General features: G+C 49.4%; 6 protein-coding genes across 6 annotated transcripts; 3 read left to right on the top strand and 3 right to left on the bottom strand.

Annotated features, from left to right (window-relative positions):
- Window positions 1-1,066: 1,066 nt before the first annotated feature.
- On the top strand, window positions 1,067-5,167 carry DEU56DRAFT_914735 (uncharacterized protein; the record flags this gene model as incomplete). Its single annotated transcript, XM_041357664.1, has 10 exons — window positions 1,067-1,210; window positions 1,275-1,427; window positions 1,479-1,541; window positions 1,591-2,219; window positions 2,657-3,011; window positions 3,076-3,203; window positions 3,258-3,373; window positions 3,428-3,598; window positions 3,657-4,270; window positions 4,325-5,167. The coding sequence occupies 10 exons, from the start codon at window positions 1,067-1,069 to the stop codon at window positions 5,165-5,167; spliced, it is 3,216 nt and encodes a 1,071-aa protein (XP_041206369.1).
- Window positions 5,168-6,306: 1,139 nt separating this feature from the next.
- DEU56DRAFT_757806 (uncharacterized protein) lies at window positions 6,307-6,860 on the top strand (the record flags this gene model as incomplete). The annotated part of the gene is made up of 2 exons (XM_041350169.1): window positions 6,307-6,531; window positions 6,561-6,860. The coding sequence occupies 2 exons, from the start codon at window positions 6,307-6,309 to the stop codon at window positions 6,858-6,860; spliced, it is 525 nt and encodes a 174-aa protein (XP_041206368.1).
- Window positions 6,861-8,269: 1,409 nt separating this feature from the next.
- DEU56DRAFT_757805 (uncharacterized protein) lies at window positions 8,270-11,406 on the top strand (the record flags this gene model as incomplete). Its single annotated transcript, XM_041350168.1, has 8 exons — window positions 8,270-8,483; window positions 8,741-8,779; window positions 8,864-8,935; window positions 8,993-9,386; window positions 9,444-10,239; window positions 10,355-10,741; window positions 10,789-11,033; window positions 11,082-11,406. The coding sequence occupies 8 exons, from the start codon at window positions 8,270-8,272 to the stop codon at window positions 11,404-11,406; spliced, it is 2,472 nt and encodes an 823-aa protein (XP_041206367.1).
- Window positions 11,407-16,267: 4,861 nt separating this feature from the next.
- Window positions 16,268-16,918, bottom strand: DEU56DRAFT_914731 (uncharacterized protein; the record flags this gene model as incomplete). The annotated part of the gene is made up of 1 exon (XM_041357663.1): window positions 16,268-16,918. The coding sequence occupies one exon, from the start codon at window positions 16,916-16,918 to the stop codon at window positions 16,268-16,270; it is 651 nt and encodes a 216-aa protein (XP_041206366.1).
- Window positions 16,919-20,862: 3,944 nt separating this feature from the next.
- Window positions 20,863-21,234, bottom strand: DEU56DRAFT_690983 (uncharacterized protein; the record flags this gene model as incomplete). The annotated part of the gene is made up of 1 exon (XM_041347129.1): window positions 20,863-21,234. A coding segment is annotated over one exon (372 nt), but the record flags the coding sequence as incomplete, so codon positions are not given.
- A 243-nt stretch (window positions 21,235-21,477) lies between these two features.
- Window positions 21,478-22,272, bottom strand: DEU56DRAFT_740482 (uncharacterized protein; the record flags this gene model as incomplete). Its single annotated transcript, XM_041348813.1, has 1 exon — window positions 21,478-22,272. The coding sequence occupies one exon, from the start codon at window positions 22,270-22,272 to the stop codon at window positions 21,478-21,480; it is 795 nt and encodes a 264-aa protein (XP_041206364.1).
- Between the last annotated feature and the right edge of the window lie 11 nt (window positions 22,273-22,283).

The raw sequence follows: 22,283 nt of genomic DNA, 5'->3' as shown, positions 1-22,283 counted from the left end.
TAGGCGCCTCAATAGTAATACCAAAATAACTAGAAAGAAGGTGTTTAGTGGAGAGACGGTTCAAAAAAGACAGACCTTATATCTGGAGGCACCCCAATAGTGTCCTAAATTGTCTAGAAAGAAGGCGTTCAGTGAAGAGACGGTTGAGAAGAGACTTACCTTAGGTATCCGCAAATCAACCTATGCAACCAAATTAGAAATAGAATTAGAATTGAAAGACGCATACCGTGCAGTAGGGAATGAGTGCTCAGTGAGTTGTTAGCCACTTACACAGCTGCAGTCTGTGTAAGTGGCTAACAGGGTGAGCGGACAGAAGAGATGTGGTTTGAGCGGACAGAAGAGATGTGGTTTGAAATTGAACCGTGTGAAAGTGTTGCGCTGGACTTTATGTTCAACATATTTGATGTTGTTTGTTGCGGCAAATGCCGGCCCAACCACAACATGATCACATGACTGGTTGGTTTGAAAATTCGCAAAGTCCTTTTTGCTCTACCATTGGTAGTACCATTTCTTTTCCTTATCCAATGCCGCCTAAAAGAGCAACACGGCCAAGAAGTCTTGTGGAGGTTCTGCCCGGAAACTTTTGGCACCTGCCGGCTCTCCTCCGGCGCCCGCAGGATCAAAATCGTCCACGCCATCCTTAGAGCCAGAGGACGCTAGGATTCCGGAAGAACACACAGTATAGTAAGTTTTTTTTTGCTTCTTTCTAGTGTTCTGTTGACTGACTGGAGGTCAGTGGTGTTTGATCTGTCTTGATGGCGCGGAAGGTGACGTTGTACTCTTTGAATGCAACGCCTGCCCCCGCGTCATGTGCAGGAAATGCATTGAGGTGCCCAAGGCGCACGTCGATGGCCGTCCAACATCCGGACGTTAATATTTTTATGTCTTTCTTGTCACTCATTGCGGACGGTTAAGGAGCCCGCGCCATATTTTGTGAGTCTTCTTTTTCTTATTCAAATGTTCTATTGATTGACTACTAACTTTGTTCAGGGCTTCTACCGTAACGTTTTGCCAGAGGAAGGAGGAACGCCTCTACTCCCAGGCTTCCTACAGCTCAACGGCAAGTATGAGCTGGCGTCCAAACTCCATCTTGGCAAGCCACACCCCTCGCCATCGTCCATTTTTCCCTTGGCGGCAAGGACGCAATCTCCACACCCGTTCCACTCCTCTCGCATTACCTCGACAAGTACTACCCCAGCGGTGGGTTTCTGTACGTCGAGATCTCGTTCGACATCGTTTCGTATACGAAGATCGACAAGTACACCCGCGACCAGGTCGAAACGGTTGCTAAGCTCGTCCGTCACCTTGGCTCAACTGGTCGGGTCTTTGCGTTTCTCTCCAACCATTCGGAAGAAGACAGCGGTTGGCTCTTTGCAGGGAAGGAGGGTCAAGGTGATGGAGAGTATGTTGCGATGCAAGTTCAGCATGTAAGTTTTAAAAATTTGACGTCGTCAATATTATTAATTAATCTATTCTAGGTTCTCTCTACAGTGTTGAAGCCCTACGCCAGGATCCTCAAGTCCGCACACTTCGTCTTCCTGGTCTGCGGTTCTGTGGTGGCACACGAGACAGCCCTACACTCAGCTCAAGGAGTCCGTTCTTCAATTCAACTTCGCATCTGCAATTATCTTTCCCGCAGCTCGCTTTCAACCCCTTGTCACCACTAATTTCTTGGTCGCCATGGCGGAACTTGTTGCGATTGAGCAACTCAACATCCGCACCGTATTTCCGACCCTCCTTAGTATGTCAGGCGGTCTCGGTCAACACACCAGCGTCATCCTGATGACTCCTGTCAACATTGATGGTTGCTGCAAGCTGGAACTCACTACATTCGCGCGCGCTCACACTCAGACTTCGCCTTGGGGCATTCCTATTCCTGCGCAATGCCCCCAATGTGGCTCTACCAAGAGCTGGGCTGAGAGGGTTGCTGTGACAGTTTCTGATGAGAATCACGACGCGCACGCCTCACACCAAGTCTCTGTTTGCCAGTACATCTACACATGCAAGTACACCAACTGTGGTAGCACGCAAAAGTTGCCATGCTACAAGTTTTCTGTCACCAAGCCTCCTGGGTCCATCATCAACAGTGCCAGGACCAAGAACTGCGCTTGGTTCAAGTCGCCTTCTACTCATTTTGTATCTCAGTCTTTACCTGACTCTACCCAAGGCAAGCGCAAGAATGAGACAGCGCCTCCTGGGACTGCAAAGAAGGCGCGCAGGTGAATTATGTATTTTACTTGACACTGTATGTACATAATTTGAATTGATTGAGGTATCACTTGTCACACGTGTGATTTGGTAATGACACGTCTTGGTTTGCATGCACGTGATCGCGTCTCCTTCAAAACTTCAACTCTTCGGCCTGGTCTAAGGTTACGCGACGCATACTCACCCTTACCAAAAGCTCCTGACTTACGTTTTCTTGTCATCAATGGCTGAATGGTATGCTTCTTGGGAGGGAGTACTGACTCTCCACAAAGATCAGTTTGTAAATGAGAAGAATTCCCGTCAGAATCTCCTAAGACAGATCCGCAATGAAATTGTCGCAATTCATCAGCACAAGACAGGATTCCGAGGATTTACCAAAGGGATTGAAAAAGGTACTGTTTTGTTGAGTATATAATGATACTGATATAATTATTATATAGGCTATCAGGAGGTACTACCTCCAGTTCTTAACGGACGCTGATGATCGACATGCTGAGCAAGAGGTCTTGGGTGATGAGCCGGAGGAAGAACCATCTGGCGTGTCCCCTGAGGACAGAGAATTGGCGGCTCGTCCTAAGGACGCAGGGTTCTACAAGAAGGAGCTTAATGCTTGGGACGTCGCGCAGAAACTCTTCAAGCAGGAGATGGACGACTATGATAAGGAGCAGCAACAGAAGAAAGGCGTGCAACATTCTATTAAGTATAGGACTGGACATGCGAGGGAGTGGTTCAACAACATGACTTCTGCACATCGGAAGGAGGTTGAGGAGGCGAGGGACAAATGGAATAGGGAAGGTGCCCCAGTAGAAGCACAGGCGATGTAAATTGCCTTTTTTTTTTCAATTTCTACTATAACAACATTGACAGGTATCGAAAGAAAAGCCTCAAAAAGTTCTCGACGATTTTACAGAACAGATGCGGCGTTCTATGGGTTGCCGAGTCGTGATGTTAGTCAGTCACAAGAAAAATGCCGATCAGACATTAAGTGTCAAGATGTGAGTATTTATCCACTCTCCTCAGGGTAAAATAATAATTTTATTGTTATTCAGTCATGAGTCTCAGCCTGTCAATCACAAGAAACCGTTTAGCCTGAGTTCTCGAGGAAGCAAAGAGTGGACATCCGAAGGGTTTGAAAAATATGCCGAGTGGTCGAAGGAAGAATTTTGTAAGCTCTGTATTTTTGGGGATTGGTTCAGACTGCTCAATGACCGTGTATCAGACCCCACCAATGATGATGATGACTCCTCCGATGAAGACAGTAAAGATGGAAAAGATGCGATACCTGAAGTCATCTTGGACGAGCACGGGTTTGCAAAGCTCCCTTCCCGTAAAGGAGTGAGCCTCAGGGGGCAACAAGAGTTGGTTCGGCAAATTTTTCATGCATCTTACAGTGAGTTGCCGATCACTTCATCTGTTGATTTTAACTTGACTCAACTTCCGTTTTTCAGAAGTCTTCACTGGTAGCAAAAAGCCAGTACCTTGGCTCTCGATTGCCGGCAACCTTTTGGTGTACCTGGATCCAGACTCCATCCCTGATGGTTTCGTCGTGCAAGATCCGTCTCATTTGAAGGCGCAGGAAATAAACCATCTTTGGGGCCATTGGGAAGACAGGAAGGCCTCGAAACAGAAACTGGTTATTTTTGTCGGGGCCGTGAGTTCCCACATGAACAAGTCCCTGCTCGTCAATGCTGTCTATGTAGGCGAGAAAAAATCAAAAAAGAAGTATGTACCGGTCGACACTGATGATGAAGAGGAGGCTTCAGCGGCGCCTACGTCCACGAAACGTACAAGACAGCTGGCCGAGGCTAAGGCTTCCTCCAAGCCCAAGGCCAGCACAAGGCCCACCAAGAATTCAAGACCGCAGACCCAGGACAGCTCCGAGGATAGCTCTGATGATAATCTCACTCCATCGACAGGGCTGGTTAAGCGACCATCAGTTGGTCAAGAAGTCGTGCGCACACCAGCCACTGTGCCAAAGAAGGATCGGATGTCATTCTTACGGTCTCTCAGCAGCCACGACGAATATCTACTTTTGATTTCACGTCTCGGTGACTTGAAAAAGGTACGTTTGCGATTAATACCTGGATTGGTGAAACTTGATACTCACTTGACACAGGAACGAAGCTCTGAGGCAATGGAATGGCCCGCTTGGGCGACATGGAGTTGGGACAGATCACACCTTCCGAATAGTGTGCACTCAGACGAGCGTGAGTTGAACAAGTTCTTGGAGATAGTCCTCTCTGCAAAGATCTCTGGCTTGGAATCAGCCATGAAGGTCAGCCTAGGTCTTGGGATGCTGCTAAGAGAATGCAAGCGAGTTATCGAATATGAGGAGGACGAAGCTACCCTGAACACCCCCTCTTACCTTGGCACCTCTATTTTGAGTATCAAGACCCACGACCTCGTCATAGAGGCAATCAATACAGCCAGAGGTGGGGTTATGCGGATGCTCAAGGCGAAGGAAGGACAACATGCTGCCATTGCTGAGGCTGCTGGTGGTGAAGAACACGGAGCTGATACTGCCATTCGGACGATTTCAACCAGGGAAGAGAAAGAGGATGAGGGGACGGAAATGGAGGCAGATGAGTTGACAAGGAAGGTTGACAAGGAGTCGCGGGAGGTGGAGGAAGAGAAGAAGAAAATGGTGATGCTGCAGGAGGACATGAGAAAGCTGGAGGAGAGAAAGCGAGAGCTGGAGGAGTACAACCAGAAGCTGTTGAAACTGGTGGAGATCGAAAAGGACAGTGGTGGTAAGGATGATATGGAAGATAAGGAACAGCGTGGTGAGGAGGAGGAGGAGGAGGAGGAGGAGGAGGAGGACGTCGTCGTCGTCGTGCAGAAAGGGAAGAAAAGAGGAAAATCTGGGGGATCTGGAAGACCATCCAAAAAGGCTACCACTGACAATATTCGTCGATCCAGCAGACCCAGGCAACCCTCAAAAAAGGCCATGCGAAAGTGACCTAGCATAGCACATTGTATTCTTGCTGTTTTGACTCATAGATCTACTTGATATTACTAGGCAAAGCAATATACATGATGGGGTGGCTGGTATATAGTTTACAAGGCCAGCCAAGACTATATACCTGATTTTATAAGTGGGGCCGGCCAGTACCTACCCTACATGGCCGGCCAGTACCTTTGTACATGCTAGTACCTGCCCTATGGGCTCGGCCAGCAACTCCTGTACAGTCGTGTACAGGAGTGCTGGCCGGAGGCTAGTTCTTGGTAGCATTCGGCCGGCACTCCCATACACGCTTGTATAAGAGTGCTGGCCGGAAGCTGTTTCCTGGTTGAGCTGGCCAGTACCTGCCCTGTGCACTCGGCCGGCACTCTCATACACAATTGTATAAGAGTGCTGGCCGGAGGCTGTTTCTTGGCAGCTGGCCAGTACCTGCCTTGTGCACTCGGCCGGCACTTCTGTACACCATTGTAGAGGAGTGCTGGCCGGAGGCTGTTTCCTGGCAGTACCTGGCCGGCACTCCCATACACAGTTGTATAAGAGTGCTGGCCAGAGGCTGTTTCTTGGCAGCTGGCCAGTACCTGCCTTGTGCACTCGGCCGGCACTTCTGTACACCATTGTAGAGGAGTGCTGGCCGGAGGCTGTTTCCTGGCAGTACCTGGCCGGCACTCCCATACACAGTTGTATAAGAGTGCTGGCCAGAGGCTGTTTCTTGGCAGCTGGCCAGTACCTGCCCTGTGCACTCGGCCGGCACTCCTTTACACGATTGTATAAGAGTGCTGGCCTGAGGCTTCTTCCTGGCTGAGCTGGGCAGTAAATGCCCTGTGCGCTCGGCCGGTACTCCTGTACAGTCGTGTGTAGGAATGCTGGCCAGTACTTCTCCTACAAGGCTGGCCAGTCCTCGCCCTACACATTCCCTCAGTGCCTAAGCAGAGTTCAAGGTACACTGGCCGTGCCCACTTCTACGAATCGGCCAGCCACATATCTACCTGGCCAGGCCGGTGCAGGCTGGGTCATATTCTACAGCCTTTTGGCACATCCGGGGCACCACTTCTACATCCAATGTGACTGAAGGGTCTGGCACAGCAGCCTGGAAATGCAAGAATCACATCAAAAAACGCATTTTTGGACATGCCGCTATGTGCGAGCACATTCCACGTCCAATGAAAGAAGAACTTGATGGAGGCTTAGCTGCTGATGCGCCTTCAGCGAAAGTGGCCCGTTACCAAGCTTCAAACCCCACGGCAGTATCTAGCATTAGCGCAGCTAGCCCCAGTGTACCATCAACCACGGCCAAGAGAACTCAGCCATCTGTGGAGCAGGTCTCAAAGAAGGCTCGTCTAGACAACCAACCGTCAAGTTTCGTGACCTCGATGAAACCATTTTCGGCCAGGAAGTTGATGAAAATGAGAGCTCGGATGCAGGTGACAGTTACGAGGATTCAGATGCGTGGCTTGATGGTAGCGTGAATCTCGTTGATGAGGATGACCCCGGATATCTGCGCTGCAGTAACCGGGAGTTCGTCAGTAGTGAAGATGCTCGTTTAGACGGTCCCGAGCTCCTGGACCTTCTCTCCGACAAGCCGATCGAGACGGCGGAGGCTGAAGATCAGTCACAAACACCTGGGCCATCTTCACAAACAGCTGGTGGTGGTCCCATAGCCTGGAAGTTCAATTTTTCTCAAATTCTGTAGCACAAAAATTACAATATGGCCGGTGTCAATAACTCGTCAAAAACTAGTTAAAAACACGCGTCAATAACTGGCCTGGGGATGCCCAATGTTATAAACATGTCCTAAACTCGGCGTGGAGTTTTTCACGGAACACTAATTGCCATTGACAACCAAGCACAACGTTGCGCCACATTCGAGTGAAATTTAACCCTACACTGCGTGTTATCAAAAATTTCCGACGGTAGATACCTGGCTGGAATGTGACCCCAGGGTCAAGTTTTAGCCATTTCTGGACCTATGGTATAAACCGGCTTCGAAACGGTTGATTTTCCGGATTTCAACCACCTCGAAGACATGATTTGGCCATCAAGTTCCAGTCAGCTCAAAGCCAGCTACTACCATGGGTCCAGAACGATACTGTATATACACGATAAACCACCTATATCCATTATATATATAAATATATTATATTATATGATATTTCGGATCAGACAATTAATGAGCAAAATTCGTTATATATATTGCAGCGAATACAGCCGCGCATTCTCAGCTATAGCAGACATTATAATACATGCTGCTACGTAGCCCATATTCATATATACTAAACTCCAGAAGCGCTTGACAATAAGTGAAGCGGCGATAGCAGGCGATGGACACTAAACATGGGCTTAGAAGGTGATAGGGGATGCCAGACTCGGATGGGGTTGCAGGTAGCGGTGCGTATATGCTCAATGCTGCAAAGAGATAAGTCAGGAGTAGATACCACAAGATTAAACACATACCTCCTTGGGTATGGGTGCTGGAGGGCGTAGCTGGGCGTGGTTGGATGGGGAGAATACGAGAGATGCACTGGGGCCTGGTGTATTGAACGATCAACCGCAAATGAAAATAGGTTATGAAACACCGGCAGGCGTCGAGGCGTGAGTAGTACTTGAGTTGCTAACAGACAAGGTAGCAACGAAACCACGAGCCTTGGAGGAAGAGGGCAGCGAGAAGCAGCAGGTGCAGATATGTGCGAGCGAGCACAGACGAGTGGCGGCATGCGGAAACAACCAAATGCGAGTAAAAGCCCAAAGACAAGCAGAGACAAGTGCAGAGGCGGGGTGCAGACCAGTGCAGGCAAGCACAAACATTAGCAGACAAGCGGGAAGCATAAACAAATGATCAGTTATAGCCTAGTTATAAACGTGAAAAAGCGGTACCTATCGTTCAAGACGCCAGACGCAGACACGTCAAGATAAGCATTGATGTGCACGCACAAGCAAACAGAAATGAGTGAAGATGCTTGTTAGTGATGTACATACATATATAAACGAAAAAGGCGCACCTAGACTGCACCAAATGAATGTGAATGAGTGCAGGACGAACACACACACAAACATGCAAACAAGGGTGGACTGTAGAAGTTGACCTTGCGAGTGAATCAGCAAATGAACGACACACATGATCGCACGTGCAGTTTTAGGACTTACAGAGTGATGCTATTAGTCACAGTGCAGAGGGTCTGCATCTCGCAGGCGCACCATGGATCTACGCGGATGTTCAAGGAGGCGGGACACGATGTTGTGGATGATCGTGTGCTATCCAGAGGGTACTACTGGGAGGCGCGGCAAGAGCATCCAGGAGGAAGCAAGATCATAGTGTGTCAGCGCAGGTGTTGCTATAGTCCTAGACGCACCCCTAGCTAATACACATGCCCACTGCGCAACCCAAAATCCTCCTGTAGTGCTAGCATTAACCCCCGCTAGCATGAAAACTAGGTACATACCTGTTGAAAATATCATTATCGGTTTGGGGTTCGGGACGGTTCGCCGTCGTTGAGATTGTTGTCGAAGGGGTAAGGAACAAGGTGAATTGAAACTCCGCGCACCTTGCTCTGAACAACTTACCTTGTGACACAGCCTCAAGCGTAGTACGACTGCATACATCCAAGCTCAAAGGTAAGTAATTCTACTGAAACTATCGGAAGCTGATCAAATCTTGTAGTTAACGTTATACGTGATTATTCGGTGTGCTGGACGTAGGCCACCCCCGGCCACCAGCTGACTTGCGCGTGTACGAGTGTGCCGCCAGTCAATCATACCAGCGCTTGATCAGTAAGTCATATTCTCGATCAATGTATATGCTAGCTAATGCAACATATCATTTAAAAGTGCGACAATTTAACCCAGCGCCTTACTACGAGGACTCGCAGTTTGTTTTCGGTGCAACAGGTGCTGAATCTGCATATACCACGTCTGCAGAGGCATCGTCATCTGCTGCCGAAGGTGGCTGCAGTACACCACCAACGGAATACACTCCTGAACTTGAGACTTCGGAGCTTCCATACTTCGCCATAGATCCTACACTCCTCGACGATGTGCATGATCCTACGTCGAAGAAGCGCAAGCTTGATTCACTTAGCTCGGAGCTGGAGGATCATGATGCAAACATGCCCACATTTACGGGTACTCATGGACGTGCGGGGCACCCTCCAACTCGACGTTTCCAGTCCCCATTCCTTCCAGCATCCAAGAAGATTTGTACATCAAATCAAAAGACTTCAAAGTACGTGCAACCTTGGTTACAGCATCAATTGTTACTAAATCTGCTTGGACATTTCAGGATTCCGATTCCCTCGAGATTAAAAGTCTCCACTGAAATTGCTGCACCAATTCGTTCCTCTGTGCCGTCGTCAATTCGTTCTTCTGCGCTGTCATCAATTCATTCCTCTGTGCCATCATCAATTCATTCTTCTGCGCTGTCATCAATTCATTCCTCTGTGCCGTCGTCAATTCGTTCTTCTGCGCCGTCATCAATTCGTTCTACTGCACCATCGTCGATTCGTCCAACTGCACCTTTGCGATCCAATCTGCCAGGATGTCTCTCAACTGTAGTACCACGGTCAACGCATCCTCCTCAGTCTATTCCACAGCCCTCTCATGGTGCCATCACATCCAAGAAACAGGCCATGTCTGAGCCCCAGGCTTCTTTGACTCCCACTTGCTCGTTTCTTGTCCATAAGCCCATTGTTAGCCGGTCACGTCCAAAACCAAAACCAGTCGTAAATACCATGCAGCCACTCGCATTCTCCAAAAACACGGTCACATTATCTAGCCGCTCCAAGCTGCCACCAGTGAGAGACATCCCTCCTGTCCCACAAGATGATAGCGACGATGTGGAACTTAACTCTGGGCTCCTAACGCGCAAGTCTATTGGAGGAAGCAGCAAAGATAAAGTATCAGCTCACTCTCGCTCCCAGTTGGAATCCGGCCGACAGCATAGCATGCTTCAGACCATGCAAGGCGAAATACTCCAGCTCCGCAAAGAACAGTCTCGAATTTCCCAAGATCATAGCGCGGTTACAAATCGAATCGATATGCAAGTCGAGGCTATCATCCTCCGTCTCGAGGCACTCGAGGTTCGAGACCCGCAATCTGCACCGTCTCGCACTGACAATTCAATGAACGTTCGTATTTTGTTGCTATTTGTTTGATCGAAGTCTAAATTATCATCTGTAGAGTGCTATCCGACAGGTATTGCAGAAAATGATGGGTATCGAGACCAATGAAGCCCTGCCAGCACCAGTTGATAATACGAATGAATTTTGGGCCGACATTGATGAACTCACCATCGACAATGAGATCTCATCAACGAAAGTTTTACGACCGAAGTGGGAATTGTCGTGGACAGGGAATGCGAAGTGGCACGGAGCTTATGTTGAACGCTTTCGTCGTGATGCGTGCACATACGAGCCTACACTGTCTCAAGATACCGTCGACAAACTTCCTAGCAAGACTCTCAAGTCTCTGACGGGCAAGGTGTTCAAGAACATGAAGCAGAAGTATAAGGAGGCGGAAAAGCCAATCAGTGTTCAGTCGCTCAATGTCCAAAGTGCCAGACGTGAGAAACGACACTTAGATGTGCGTATTTTTAACAAATGTACTATTTAATATTAACCATCATACAGAAAGCAGCACTAGCATCTGCTGTCCGTCCCGACTTCCCACCACTGGCAGGCGAGGAATACGACTTCATTTTTGCAGCGAAGTGGCAATCAACCGATTACAGCGGCTCAGATGCCTCTGACGACATCAATTCGAGTGATGACGAAGCTGTCTCAGCTCCTCAATCCGCGCCGAAAAGCATACAAGAAGAAGAAGAAGACGACAATCTTAATGACGTGCCCACCTGTATGGCGGTCGAAGGATGTGAGTTTACCCTTCTGTGATCTCGCGCCGTGTCTTATTTGTGTTTAAACAGCTCCAGGAGGGCCATTAAAGAGATAAGAGGTGCGGTAGATGAAGATGTGGAAAAAAAAGAAGCTCAGAAGAAGCACTGGATGAAAAAACGGATTCCTCGAGTGCAAGGCCCACCGAGGATGGCGAAATCGTTGCCGGTTCATGATTCGATGAAGACCCCACGATGGGCCGTCTCCACAAAGTGGCTTCACTCCCTTTCTCTAGAGGAGCGTAACGAGCAAGAGGCTCTAATGACTGAGGACCATGTCATTGGTGATAGCGAGAGTTCCACAGATCCCAACATCGACGACTCGGAGCAAGAAGAAATTAATTATGATTCAGTGTAAATAGATCCCACTTGTACAATAGCATAGGTATGGAATATTCAATGTATACTACAGCAGCACTTAAATGGTACGAGAGGGACTCTAAGGGTTGCTGTTATCTGGTTCTCTGGGAGGTCTGAAATGCTCTCGTTAAGATAATGGTACAATCAGAACATACAAAACACTTACTGTGTCTAACGAGAAAGTCACCCATAAGCGACCCATTCTCGGTGCGTGAACTGGTGCGAATGCAAATTGACCACTAAGATCATCAAGATGACATGCCTCGAGGCTCCCGAGGACATTATACTTCCAGGTTGCAATCCCGAGGTCAGTTGCCCTGATATCGTGGTTGAGTCATCGTAGTTCACATGGTAACAAAGGATAGGCTTACCATAGAGACCATGGGTGGTTGGCGTCCTGTGGGTGATGTTCAAAGCATCGGATGAGAGCAACATTGACAGATATTGGAGGGTCTTGTCGAGGGATGTTGACTGACAATATATACTCGATACGTGCAGCGTGTCGTCCCTTGGTATAGCCATAGCAAAACCCCTTTCCACGATGATGATGGAATGAGCCATACTTTGCAGCGCCGATGGTCACATTCGCATATGACTGGACACCTTGTGAGTCAAATGGAATACCATTGGATGCTTCACCTGCGTCTGACGTTAAGTTGAATTCTGGAAAATGAAGACGTAGGAATTGCAAAACAATGGCATAGACACCCAGTGGCCGCAAGCTGATTAACTTGAATTGTTTCGGAAATACAATCCTTGCTGTTGTCGGGTCAATTATCACTAGTAATGGACAAGGTGATAAAACGTACTGGAATTGTGTGGGTTGGACAGGAGCGCGATATAATTCATAAGGGTGCCCTCTTTGCCGATCGGCTTCGGCACCACCTTTGACAGCCTTGAGTAGCGCACAAATAGCTAGCTGGTCCTGCTCAGTTTGATCATGTCGTTCCTGCAGATGTGTCAACTGGGTCTTCGAGTCAGCAAACAGTGAGAACAATGGCAGACGAATACTGTAACCCACGAGTTCTTGAATCAGCATGGTCTTCCACCACGCTCGCATGTAGGTCCCTTCCACTTCGCCGCTGCCATGGCCATTGTGGTTGGCCTTTCCTAACACACCAATCGCGCGCTCGTAGGGAAATACCCACCAGGCATATGCAGGGCCATAGGTATGAATGTACTCGAATAGATGACTGGCGAAGTGAAAATTTGGTGTGAGATGACAATTCAATTGCGCCCATGACTGAAAAGCCTCCGATATGAAGTTTTCAGCTCGAGTGGCCTCCTGAGGTGTGATCTCTCGCGAGGCAAAGATTCGGGTCGCAGCACAGTATCGCAGGATGTTTTCGTAGTGAGAATGATAGTTGCGAGATGGTTCGATGTCTTCGAGCGCCAAATAATCTTCTGCCTCAGCATCTTCGTCGCGAGACACATTCTTGATTCGACGTTTGTGTAAGAGCTTCCTTGATTTCACGATGGCCTGTTGGATCTTGCTGCGTTTCTTTGGCGGGGGGGCCTCATCGTCAGCATGGCGAGACCACATTTGCCATGCAACTGAAATTGCGACAGGGTATACTCGCATGAAATTTCGCCACTCGTCTGCTTTAGGACGTTCTCCCCCACTCACAATCTCATGTACAGATCAGTACTCCCCCCTTCAAGGTTCAAAACAATGTTACCTTGATCTGAAAACGTCCTGAGTTATTCGGCCACCATATGGACTCGAGAAATTCTGTAAGTCGATCCATTGGTGTGATATCGGAGCGTTTCCCTGTCCCGGTGAACATTGATCCTTCTATCAAAATGACTCGGTGTATTTGACCAGACGTGCCTAGTACAATGAGTGAATTATGAGATAATACCTTGAATGAACAACTCACCCGGACCCCAGAACAAATGCATGATCTCTGTCGGAATGCTTGATGACCCGTTCCACGTTGGAAGGCGATCCAGAATTGACATGCGGACACCCTTGGTTTCTGCAATGCTCGCTCGTACTTCAGGATCATCGGAATGCCCATGTATGAATTTCCACTTTAGTTGCTTTGCGGAGTCTCGATAGTGGAATTCTAGAAATTTTAAATCAGTATGCCACCATGAAACATCGAAAAATCATACGTGTACGATCGAAGCATGTAGGATCAACCAACGAGCAAAATGGAGCGTCACAGCATGGGCACATATGGTCCTCGGAGTTCTGAGATACGAAGCCAGCTGTCTTGAGTCTCGCTGGAGTATCCATCGGACCAAAGGGGAGTGCGACATGCACCATTTCCATCGTGTCATGCCCGAAAACCTTGAAAAGCACCCCTTGACAAATGTATTCAGAGTCAAGTTATGTAGCAGACAAGAGTATTTATTCACCTTGTGCGAGCTGCTCAATCTCTCGAACAAAAGGTTCAAGTAGTCCGTTGAGCTGCTCCGTATTTGGTTCCGTCGGCCCTGGAATTACGAAGAGTAAAAATGTGTTCTCCCGTAAAAATCGTATCGATCGCGGTAGGTTGTCAATAGTCAGCCAAACTGTGCCAGTGGAATAATTAGCACGTTTGAGTGAACGGAACCTGTTCCGTCAATGGCAATGTCAGGAAATGACAACTAAGACTTGTTTAAAACATACCAATCGATGTTAATATGCACAACGAGGCCACATTTCAAGGACACGAACCGTTGGTTGAGTTTTCGTATGTCAATGTCATTTACTTTGAGATTCTTCGAGTCCCACTGGCGCACTATGCCCGTACGGAGTGATCGCCACATCCACCCGTCATATATGTCTGTGAGTGGCTCGTTTACATCCTTCTCGGCGTACCACTCCTCTCGTGTGATAGGTGGTGCTGGTTCATGGTCCCCATCCTTCCGCCAATGTTGAAGTTCCTCCCATTTACCAGGACGCATTAGGAGACGTGCGAGAGCAGCTGTAAAGGACGCCACAGGCATCACTTTGTATGGGATGCGTTTTTGTGCATTTGAACTCAATCGTTTCAGGCGAAATAGCGCTGCGGAGCATCCAGGTGCTGTGCACAGTTGAGACTGCATTGTTGGTAGCTCGGAAGGATGGTACATTTGCCAGCAAGATGGGCAAAGAATGTACGTAGTAACAATCTTCTCCGTATCAACGCCCAGACGTTTCTCGACAGTGCGAAGAGTTCGTGCCATGCTGGCTAAGTCACTCTGAAGCTCAGGGGAAATTCCGCCGGGATAGCAGCTTGTGATCGTCGAATGGAGTAAGGTGAGTGTCTCTTCTGCATCTGCATGCGTCGCACGTCTGCATGCAGCATTGGAAAAAACGTGCACATAGCCATTTAGTAGTGCTCGATGTTCCGATAACGCGGGCGGTAGAACACTATGAGGTTCGTCTGAGTCGACAAAAGTATTTTCATCAAATAGTGCATCATTGGGAAGGAACTGCGGATCATTCTCAGGAACCCAGTGATCTTCGTCGTCGAGATGTTCAGTGTACGATAGCTCCTCGTCGGAGGCATTAATACGTGATTCTTCATCAGCAGTGTGATTGCGAGTAGCCGAGTTAAAGGTAAGTGATAGGACACTACAGTCATCGTCACTAGGAGCAGCATTATCATAATCTGAAGCGCAGAAATATAGTGGGGGAGAACTGCTCGGTGGAGGGGTGTGTCGTTGATTGAACTCAGTATTATCGTCATCGGAGGAAGGGAAATATAGCGGGGGGGAACTCCTGTCAGCAGAACCACTTCGATGATAGGATACAGAATGTGCATCATCGGCAGAAACGTCAAGCTGTTCAAGCTCGGTGTCATAATCAGGGAGTGGGCTATCATCCAGTGTAAGATTCGTCCTCGACACCGAGATTCTTTGGTAGCTCGTAGTCTGCACTACTGCCAACATGCTGCCTGCGTGCATAGCCATGCTTCTTGAGGTGATTTCTGGCGGTTCTTTCGGTCTGAAAAAGACCCAACGGCTCGCATAGCAAGCAAGCACACAGACGCCGCTAGTGTACAAAAGTCAGCAAGTTCAGAGCCGAATAATGCTATAATGTTCTTACACTGCTTTGCTGATTGGTAGTCATCAATCGTGTCGATAACTGGTACGACTGGCTATAAGTCGTTCGCTCACTGTTCCCGAGTCGTTGAGTTACTGGTAAATGGTCGTTGGAGAAATCACAGTGCGTGTTTGCATGCAGGCGGTGGCATGTCTAAGAGCGTAACCCTAGAGATACGGCTTAGACATGCCTATATATATATTATATTATATTTTGCATGCACTATGTGCGGCACGCAAAACACACCTCAGGTAGAAGCCGTTAAAACGTAGATAAAACGTAGGTGAGAATACCTCTAAGTTTGCGCCATTGTTAACGCCAGTGATAATTTAGAGGTTTAGATTTCGGACATCATAGTAGTCGACTGATATTTGATGGCTTCGACGTGGCTGAAACCTTAGGTACCCCCCAGATTCTCAGCCAATTCTAAGCCGTCGGAATTTTTGGACAACACGCAGTGCTAACCCTGTGCAACCACTCGGCGTGAGACCGGCTCTATGTTTTCGGTCTTCGAAGGTTGAACGAGCCGAGGGAAGTTTTTCATAAATATTTGAAAACCGAACACATCACGAGACTAACTCCAACCACTAACACAACTACGAGGAAGGTTAACATAATTTGGGGAAGAAACCTATTGAGGTTCGTTCGACTGAAACATGGCTTTCGGGACCTAAGGAAAAAGGGCAAGAATGAGCAGAGATTGGGAGGGAGGGCAATCTCAGGCTCACGTCAGGACACCGAGGCAATGCGTCAAGTCACAAAAGAAACACCAAAGGCATCTTAGACACGTCTGACCAAGTCAGGGTCATATTATTACACGTATCCACAAGAACAACACACCTCAAACATCAACGTCACACCACACTAGATCATCACCCTCATGATCGTCCACCACAGGCATAAGAGGAGGAGGATGGAAAGAGGAACAACGTGGCCAAGGTATTAACCACCCCCAGAGACGTTGCAGCAGTGAAAGACGACAAACAGCCCAAGGTAGTTGAATAGTTGTAGGGTGGGTGGGGAAAACACTTGTAATCTCCACACCAAACTCAATGGTGGAAGAACTCCACCCAGCAATGTGAGTCAAACATCCCAAAAATGCAGGCTGTCCAAATTGAGGACCAGTCTGACAAGAAACAACACAAGCCTGACGATAGATGGCGATCATGTCTCCTACGCCAAGACGAGGGGCATAAGTTGAATCTCCATCCATATGGCAGTCAAACATCCAAGTGTCAGGAGAAGAGGCAGCCTGGGAGGAATCAACAAATAGTGAAGCAACCAACGGGGTTGCAGAACAAAAGTTGGTGGGCATCGTGGCCACTGGTCCACTATCAGTGGAGAAACGAGAGGCTAGAGCAGGGGGTGCAACAGACAAGACATGCATGGTGGTGTGGTGGAAAGGAGTGGGGGTAAAAAGCAATGGTGGCAACGACCCAAGGAATATTAGGGTCCAACCTCCAGGGTGCAAGGACGGAACCGAAGTGACCATGGCTGCAAGGTACAACCTAATCAATAACCAATACGGATCTACTAGAGACTAGACCAAGATTAGACTCCAGGGTCTAATGACTAACCTATGGGCGCAGAATGATAATCATCCAAACTGTGTTGCGTCCAGCCCTGCCCAGACCAATGTGAAGACAGGGATGGTGTAAAGCATTCATCCATCATGGTGAGGTGATTGCCCGCTGGTGTCCAGTAGATATGATAAGAGAAACAAGCCAGAGAGAAAAGGGAGAGGAGGGTGGGTCTTTTGTTGGAGAACAGTTGATAGCTCAACGAGTGATAACTAGCAATAGGAATGATCGAATTACGAGCGCTTATGTCCGCTCGATGGTAGCGAGGAAGAAAGAAAGATTATTTTAACCTTACTCGGTCCGTACATAGACTTCGTTCTATGCACGTGTTCGTGCCTCACCCTTACATAGAACACGATCTATGTTTTCGGTCTTCGAAGGTTGAATGAGCCGAGGGAAGTTTTTCATAAATATTTGAAAACCGAACACATCACGAGACTAACTCCAACCACTAACACAACTACGAGGAAGGTTAACATAATTTGGGGAAGAAACCTATTGAGGTTCGTTCGACTGAAACATGGCTTTCGGGACCTAAGGAAAAAGGGCAAGAATGAGCAGAGATTCCCTAAGGTTAGGAGCTCGTCGACGCAGCTAGCGCATGCTTGCCCCCGAAAACAAGGAGGGAAGCGACCACTCACGATAGTTTAACGCACGGGAGGCATTGCATAATGAGTGAAAGGTGCGAGAATGGGGGTATCCTGGAGGTAGGGAGCCAGTACCACGGCGTGTTTACGAAGGTATAACACAAATGAATCTCCACTCCAACGTCCCATTGACTTCACTGTCTCGAACGGCACACCGCGCAGCAGGTATTCTAAAGTGCCGCCGATACGAATAGCATGCCCTTTCAAAGGCTCAGTCCCAAGACGAGCGAATGCGCTGTCGAGACGACGTAAGAATTCTGACCGAGTGAGCGGGCGTAAACCACTGCGGTGCCTCCAACTGAATAGGGCCGCTGATGATGGAGGGCTGTTTACTACGAGGTGATTTTGTAGAGCGCGCTGGGGGTCAATATCTCCTGATTGACCAGCGAAAAATAGATCTTCTCCTACCAAGGACGTCTTTGTCCTTGGCAAATGGAAAATGGTAACTTTGAACCCATGCCGATCCTCGTCGTATCGAACATCAGAGACCTTTAGATGGATCGAAGGGTCAAAAACTTTTAGTGAGCGAAGAGTAAGCTCGCCCAGCCGCGCAAGAGAGAAAAATGATGTTGTGAGACATGCAAAAAATGCAGCGTCGAGCGGGACTGACAGGTCAAGAACGGAGTGGATGGCGAGTAGAATGTCGGTGGTGAAAGGGTTGCGTTTGGGGCGTTTAGAGGCGGAAGGGGCCAAACGAGACGCACCCTGCAACGCTGAAGTCACTTGAGCTCCATCTGCAAACCAGTCGAGGCCATGTAAGAGATGCCAGGCCCGGACACCGTGGAAGTAGTTTTCCAGTGTCTTCCCCGAATACAGCCCCGCGCAACTAGCAATGAACCCCAAGAGGAGTATGCTGGACGCAGGGCCTCGCTGCTCCTCTGGTACGCCTCGAGCGTCACAAAAGACATGAAATACTAACAATCCGGAACCATAGGTCTCACGGGTTCCGGAAGCCAGAGAGTGACCCATCACCGTTAAGATGCGATTCAAGTCAGTATCGGATAGCGGGACAGGAATACCGTCGTGATCCGCTCGGGAGCGACGCTGATAAGGTTCCCATAGGCGTAGACGATCCCGGGCTAGACAATGGGGTCGCAGAGGGGAAGAAAGCGGCGTCAGCGTGGAGTGATATGGACGTGGATGACCAACAGCGAGCGAGTCTTGATCGATGGGGCGAGTGACACAGAAACGGGAGATGTTACTCATGCCAACCGTGTTGGAAGTCGAGGAGTCGGCCGCCAAAGTTCTATGGGTCTGCCCCGTCAACCAACGAGTTAGAACATCCGTCCCTCCCTGAAGGATGGTGCGTGGAGGAGATGTTATGGGAAGGGATGATGGCATCTGTGAGGAAGAGGTCAAGTTCGCTAGGGAGGGAGATGGGAGGAAGCAGGAAGGCTGCTGATGGGTACTTCCCACGTGAAGGAGCGTCGGCCGGATTATTGCTGCTGGCGATGTAAGAGAGATGGAAGGAGGTTGGGGAATCAAGGGAGTCGAGCAGAGAGAGAACTCGCCGAAAGACGCTGTTTGTGGCCCAGTTGCGGCTCCGACCATTCCGCCAGCCTTCGACAACGCCAAGGTTGTCGCAATGCACGCGGAAGTGCGTGTTGCTGGAAGTGCCGGCAAGACGGAGGACGTAGAGGACGAGCAGTTCGAACCCGACGGCTTCGGCCCAACCAATATCTTTGGCTCCATTGAGGGTTTGCCAACCCGGTGATAAAGTCCAGGCACGCCAAAACCCATGGACAACAATTGCGATTCCGACGCCAGAACTGGCGTCGGAATAGGCGAGGGCATCGATGATGTGGAAAGGCTGTGGGATGCGTCGAAGGAGACGGGGTTTGGAGAGTGTTGTGATCCACCACGCAAGGTCGTCGGTAAGATGGCGGACGGAATGATGTGGCACGAAAGGACGGGCACCACAGATGCCCAGCATGGCCTCCAATGAGGTGAGGTAAGCGCGTCCGGTAGGAATAACGAGGCAGGTGTGCAAGAGCTTCCCATAGAGTTTTTGGACTTCGAGAAGGACGTGGGTTGAACGCGAGGACCACTCCACGATGGAAGCCAGGTATTTTGCCTTCTTCGTGTCCGCCAAACCAACCGTGAGGTGAGGAAGGTCCCATAGCAACCCGATGTATAGGACGGTAAAACTAAACGGCGTGTCTTTTGACAACTCCCATGGAATCCCCAATAAGACAGATTCTCGGTTGATGTCGCTGAAATCAAATGTGAATCGCTGGTCTTCCTCCGACCGTGCGCACGTGTCGGATAGGTCCTGTAAAGGGAAGCGGCAGTCTTCTCCAAAAACTTCACCGGAGCCATCTTCAAAGCTTTCACCCTCAAACCACAGTCTTCCACCGGTCTGTCGAGCACCACGTGACGATAAGGTATCGTACAATGAATTACGGTAAGTATTGTAAGCGGCCAGATGACGACGTTCAATACGAAAAAATAAGTGATCATCCACCCATTTAGTAAGAGGACCCAGTCCCGCTGCTCGCAGGAGATCCGCTCCGGCGTCTGCGACATAACCGTAAGCCCCAGCAGATGGTGCCATCCCGAAGGATGTGCATGTGTCGACGCAAAAGGAATCGTCACCCACTCGCACGACCGCAGCAGCCCATTGCGAGGGATGTAACGGGACGGTTCGATACGCCTCAGCAACATCACGTGTTGCTGCTTGCGAACCGGGGGGAAGGTGACGAATGATGGAGCAAATGGTCTCGAATGTCCCCCACGTGCAAGCGAAGTCATCTGAATTGACGGCGGAATTGATAGAGGGCTGGGGGCTACGAGGAGAAGGCGAATGAGGGAAAGAAAAATTCTGAATAACGCGGTAACAGCCAGGTTTCCCTGCTTTTGGGATGATGGATACCGGAGAGGTTTGAAATTCCCCCAGAATGGACTGCAAGTGAGAACGACTGAATGGACCGATGTAGCGTCCAGTGGTAAGTTCACGTTGGACAATGCTGTCAAAGGCCTCACGATGCTGGGATAGGGAAGGATGATTTGGGGGAATTTGAGACACTGAAATCGCAGGGAGATGGAGACTGAATCCGACGTCAAACCCCTTTGCAATCTTGTCATAGCGCGCGAGGAGACCGTGTCGTTGGAGTAATGATGCCCAAGTGGTGCCATCATAAGGGCAAATTGGGTGCAACCGTCTGTGTGCGAGGGCAATATTGGGCGCCATGAGAGGTGGAGAGACATCCTGAACATAGATGTCGTTCGTCGTGTGAACGGGTTCCACAGCCTTTCCCTCGTTGCCAGTCGACGCAAAGTGACTTGTCTGTGCTTCGTATGAGCAGCTGACGACTGACTCGTTTGCTGACTGCCGCGTGAGAGTTGTCCCACAAGCGCTCTGCAGAGCACTCGATGAAATTGTGGTGATGGCGCCCAAGACAGACGGCGCACACGGCAGTAGAGCGCTGGCCATGTGCGCCGCTGGAAAAACCCGAGGAGCCAGGATGCTTTTCATTGCGAAATGCTTTGGTGCGAGCAAGGGGTGAAGCGGAACGCTTGCGATCCATTTGTCCGAAACGACGTTCAGAAGACATCGGTCCAGGCGAGTGTCTCCCCCGACGACCTCGACCAGGGTTGAATACCTCAGAGGATGAACGCATGTTCAAGCCTTGCAAACGCTGAGTGGCCAAAGGAGGACCCCAATGATATATCGCATAACGCATATCGCATATTGCCAATCGCACATCGCATAACGCAAATCGCATATCGCATATCGCAGGAAGGTCCACGCAGTAGACAGAGGGGATGATGACACGACGAACAGAAGGAAGGATGATGAAATTTGTAAGCGACAGCCAAAACAATTAAAGTAAGGAACGCACCTTCGAATCAAAGTCACTGTCGGCACGGTTGCGATCAGCATGATAAATGCGGTCGAAAACGCGTGACATTTCGACCTCGTCGATGATGGATATGTTCCAAGCGCCGTTTGGCTGAGGAATGGCTTGGTGCCACGCGCGTCGTTGCTCTTCCTGGTAGGCAAGGAGGGCGCGTTGTTCGTGTACATCATCCGAAGTCCAGTAACGATGCAACATCAAGGCGCCAAAGAAATTGGCTAGCATGATGATCCGCTGGTTAGTCCAACCCCGATCCTCGAGAGAGGCAATGAAACGGGGGACAGCTCTGGAGAAATCCAGAGGAGCAAGGAGATGATCTGGTATGACCCCTGCAGCAGGGCGGGCGGCACTCGCAGCAGTCCAGGTTGTGGTACCGTCGACAGCCGCGGTGGGAACCATGCTATCATCATCAGCGGTACGAAAATTAACCCGCGCGTCTGCGAGTCCCTTGTTGGTCCAATAGTAAAGCTCGACGAATTGAGCTTTGTCTAGCTTGCGTAAGGCAAAATCAGAGACAAGGACAGACTCCGCAGCTCGAGAGGGTCGCGGACGATCTGGAATTTCAATGTGGTGAATCCTATTCTTTTTCCGTTCCTCTTCAGCAGCCGCTGCATCCTGCAATTGTTGGGCAGCGAGGCGCTGTTCGTCTGCCTCAGCGAGTAGACGACGTTGATTCTCAGCTTGCAATGCGTCGTCGTCGAGCTGCTGTTGCCATTGCACCTTCAAGGCAGTATTAGTAGCGGTCCAAATAGTTTGGAGCATTACCGCTGCTT

Source organism: Suillus clintonianus (assembly GCF_016758775.1).
Source record: "Suillus clintonianus strain FC179 chromosome Unknown DEU56scaffold_58, whole genome shotgun sequence".
Taxonomy (NCBI): domain Eukaryota; kingdom Fungi; phylum Basidiomycota; class Agaricomycetes; order Boletales; family Suillaceae; genus Suillus; species Suillus clintonianus.
This window is presented reverse-complemented; position numbering and strand designations above follow the sequence as displayed.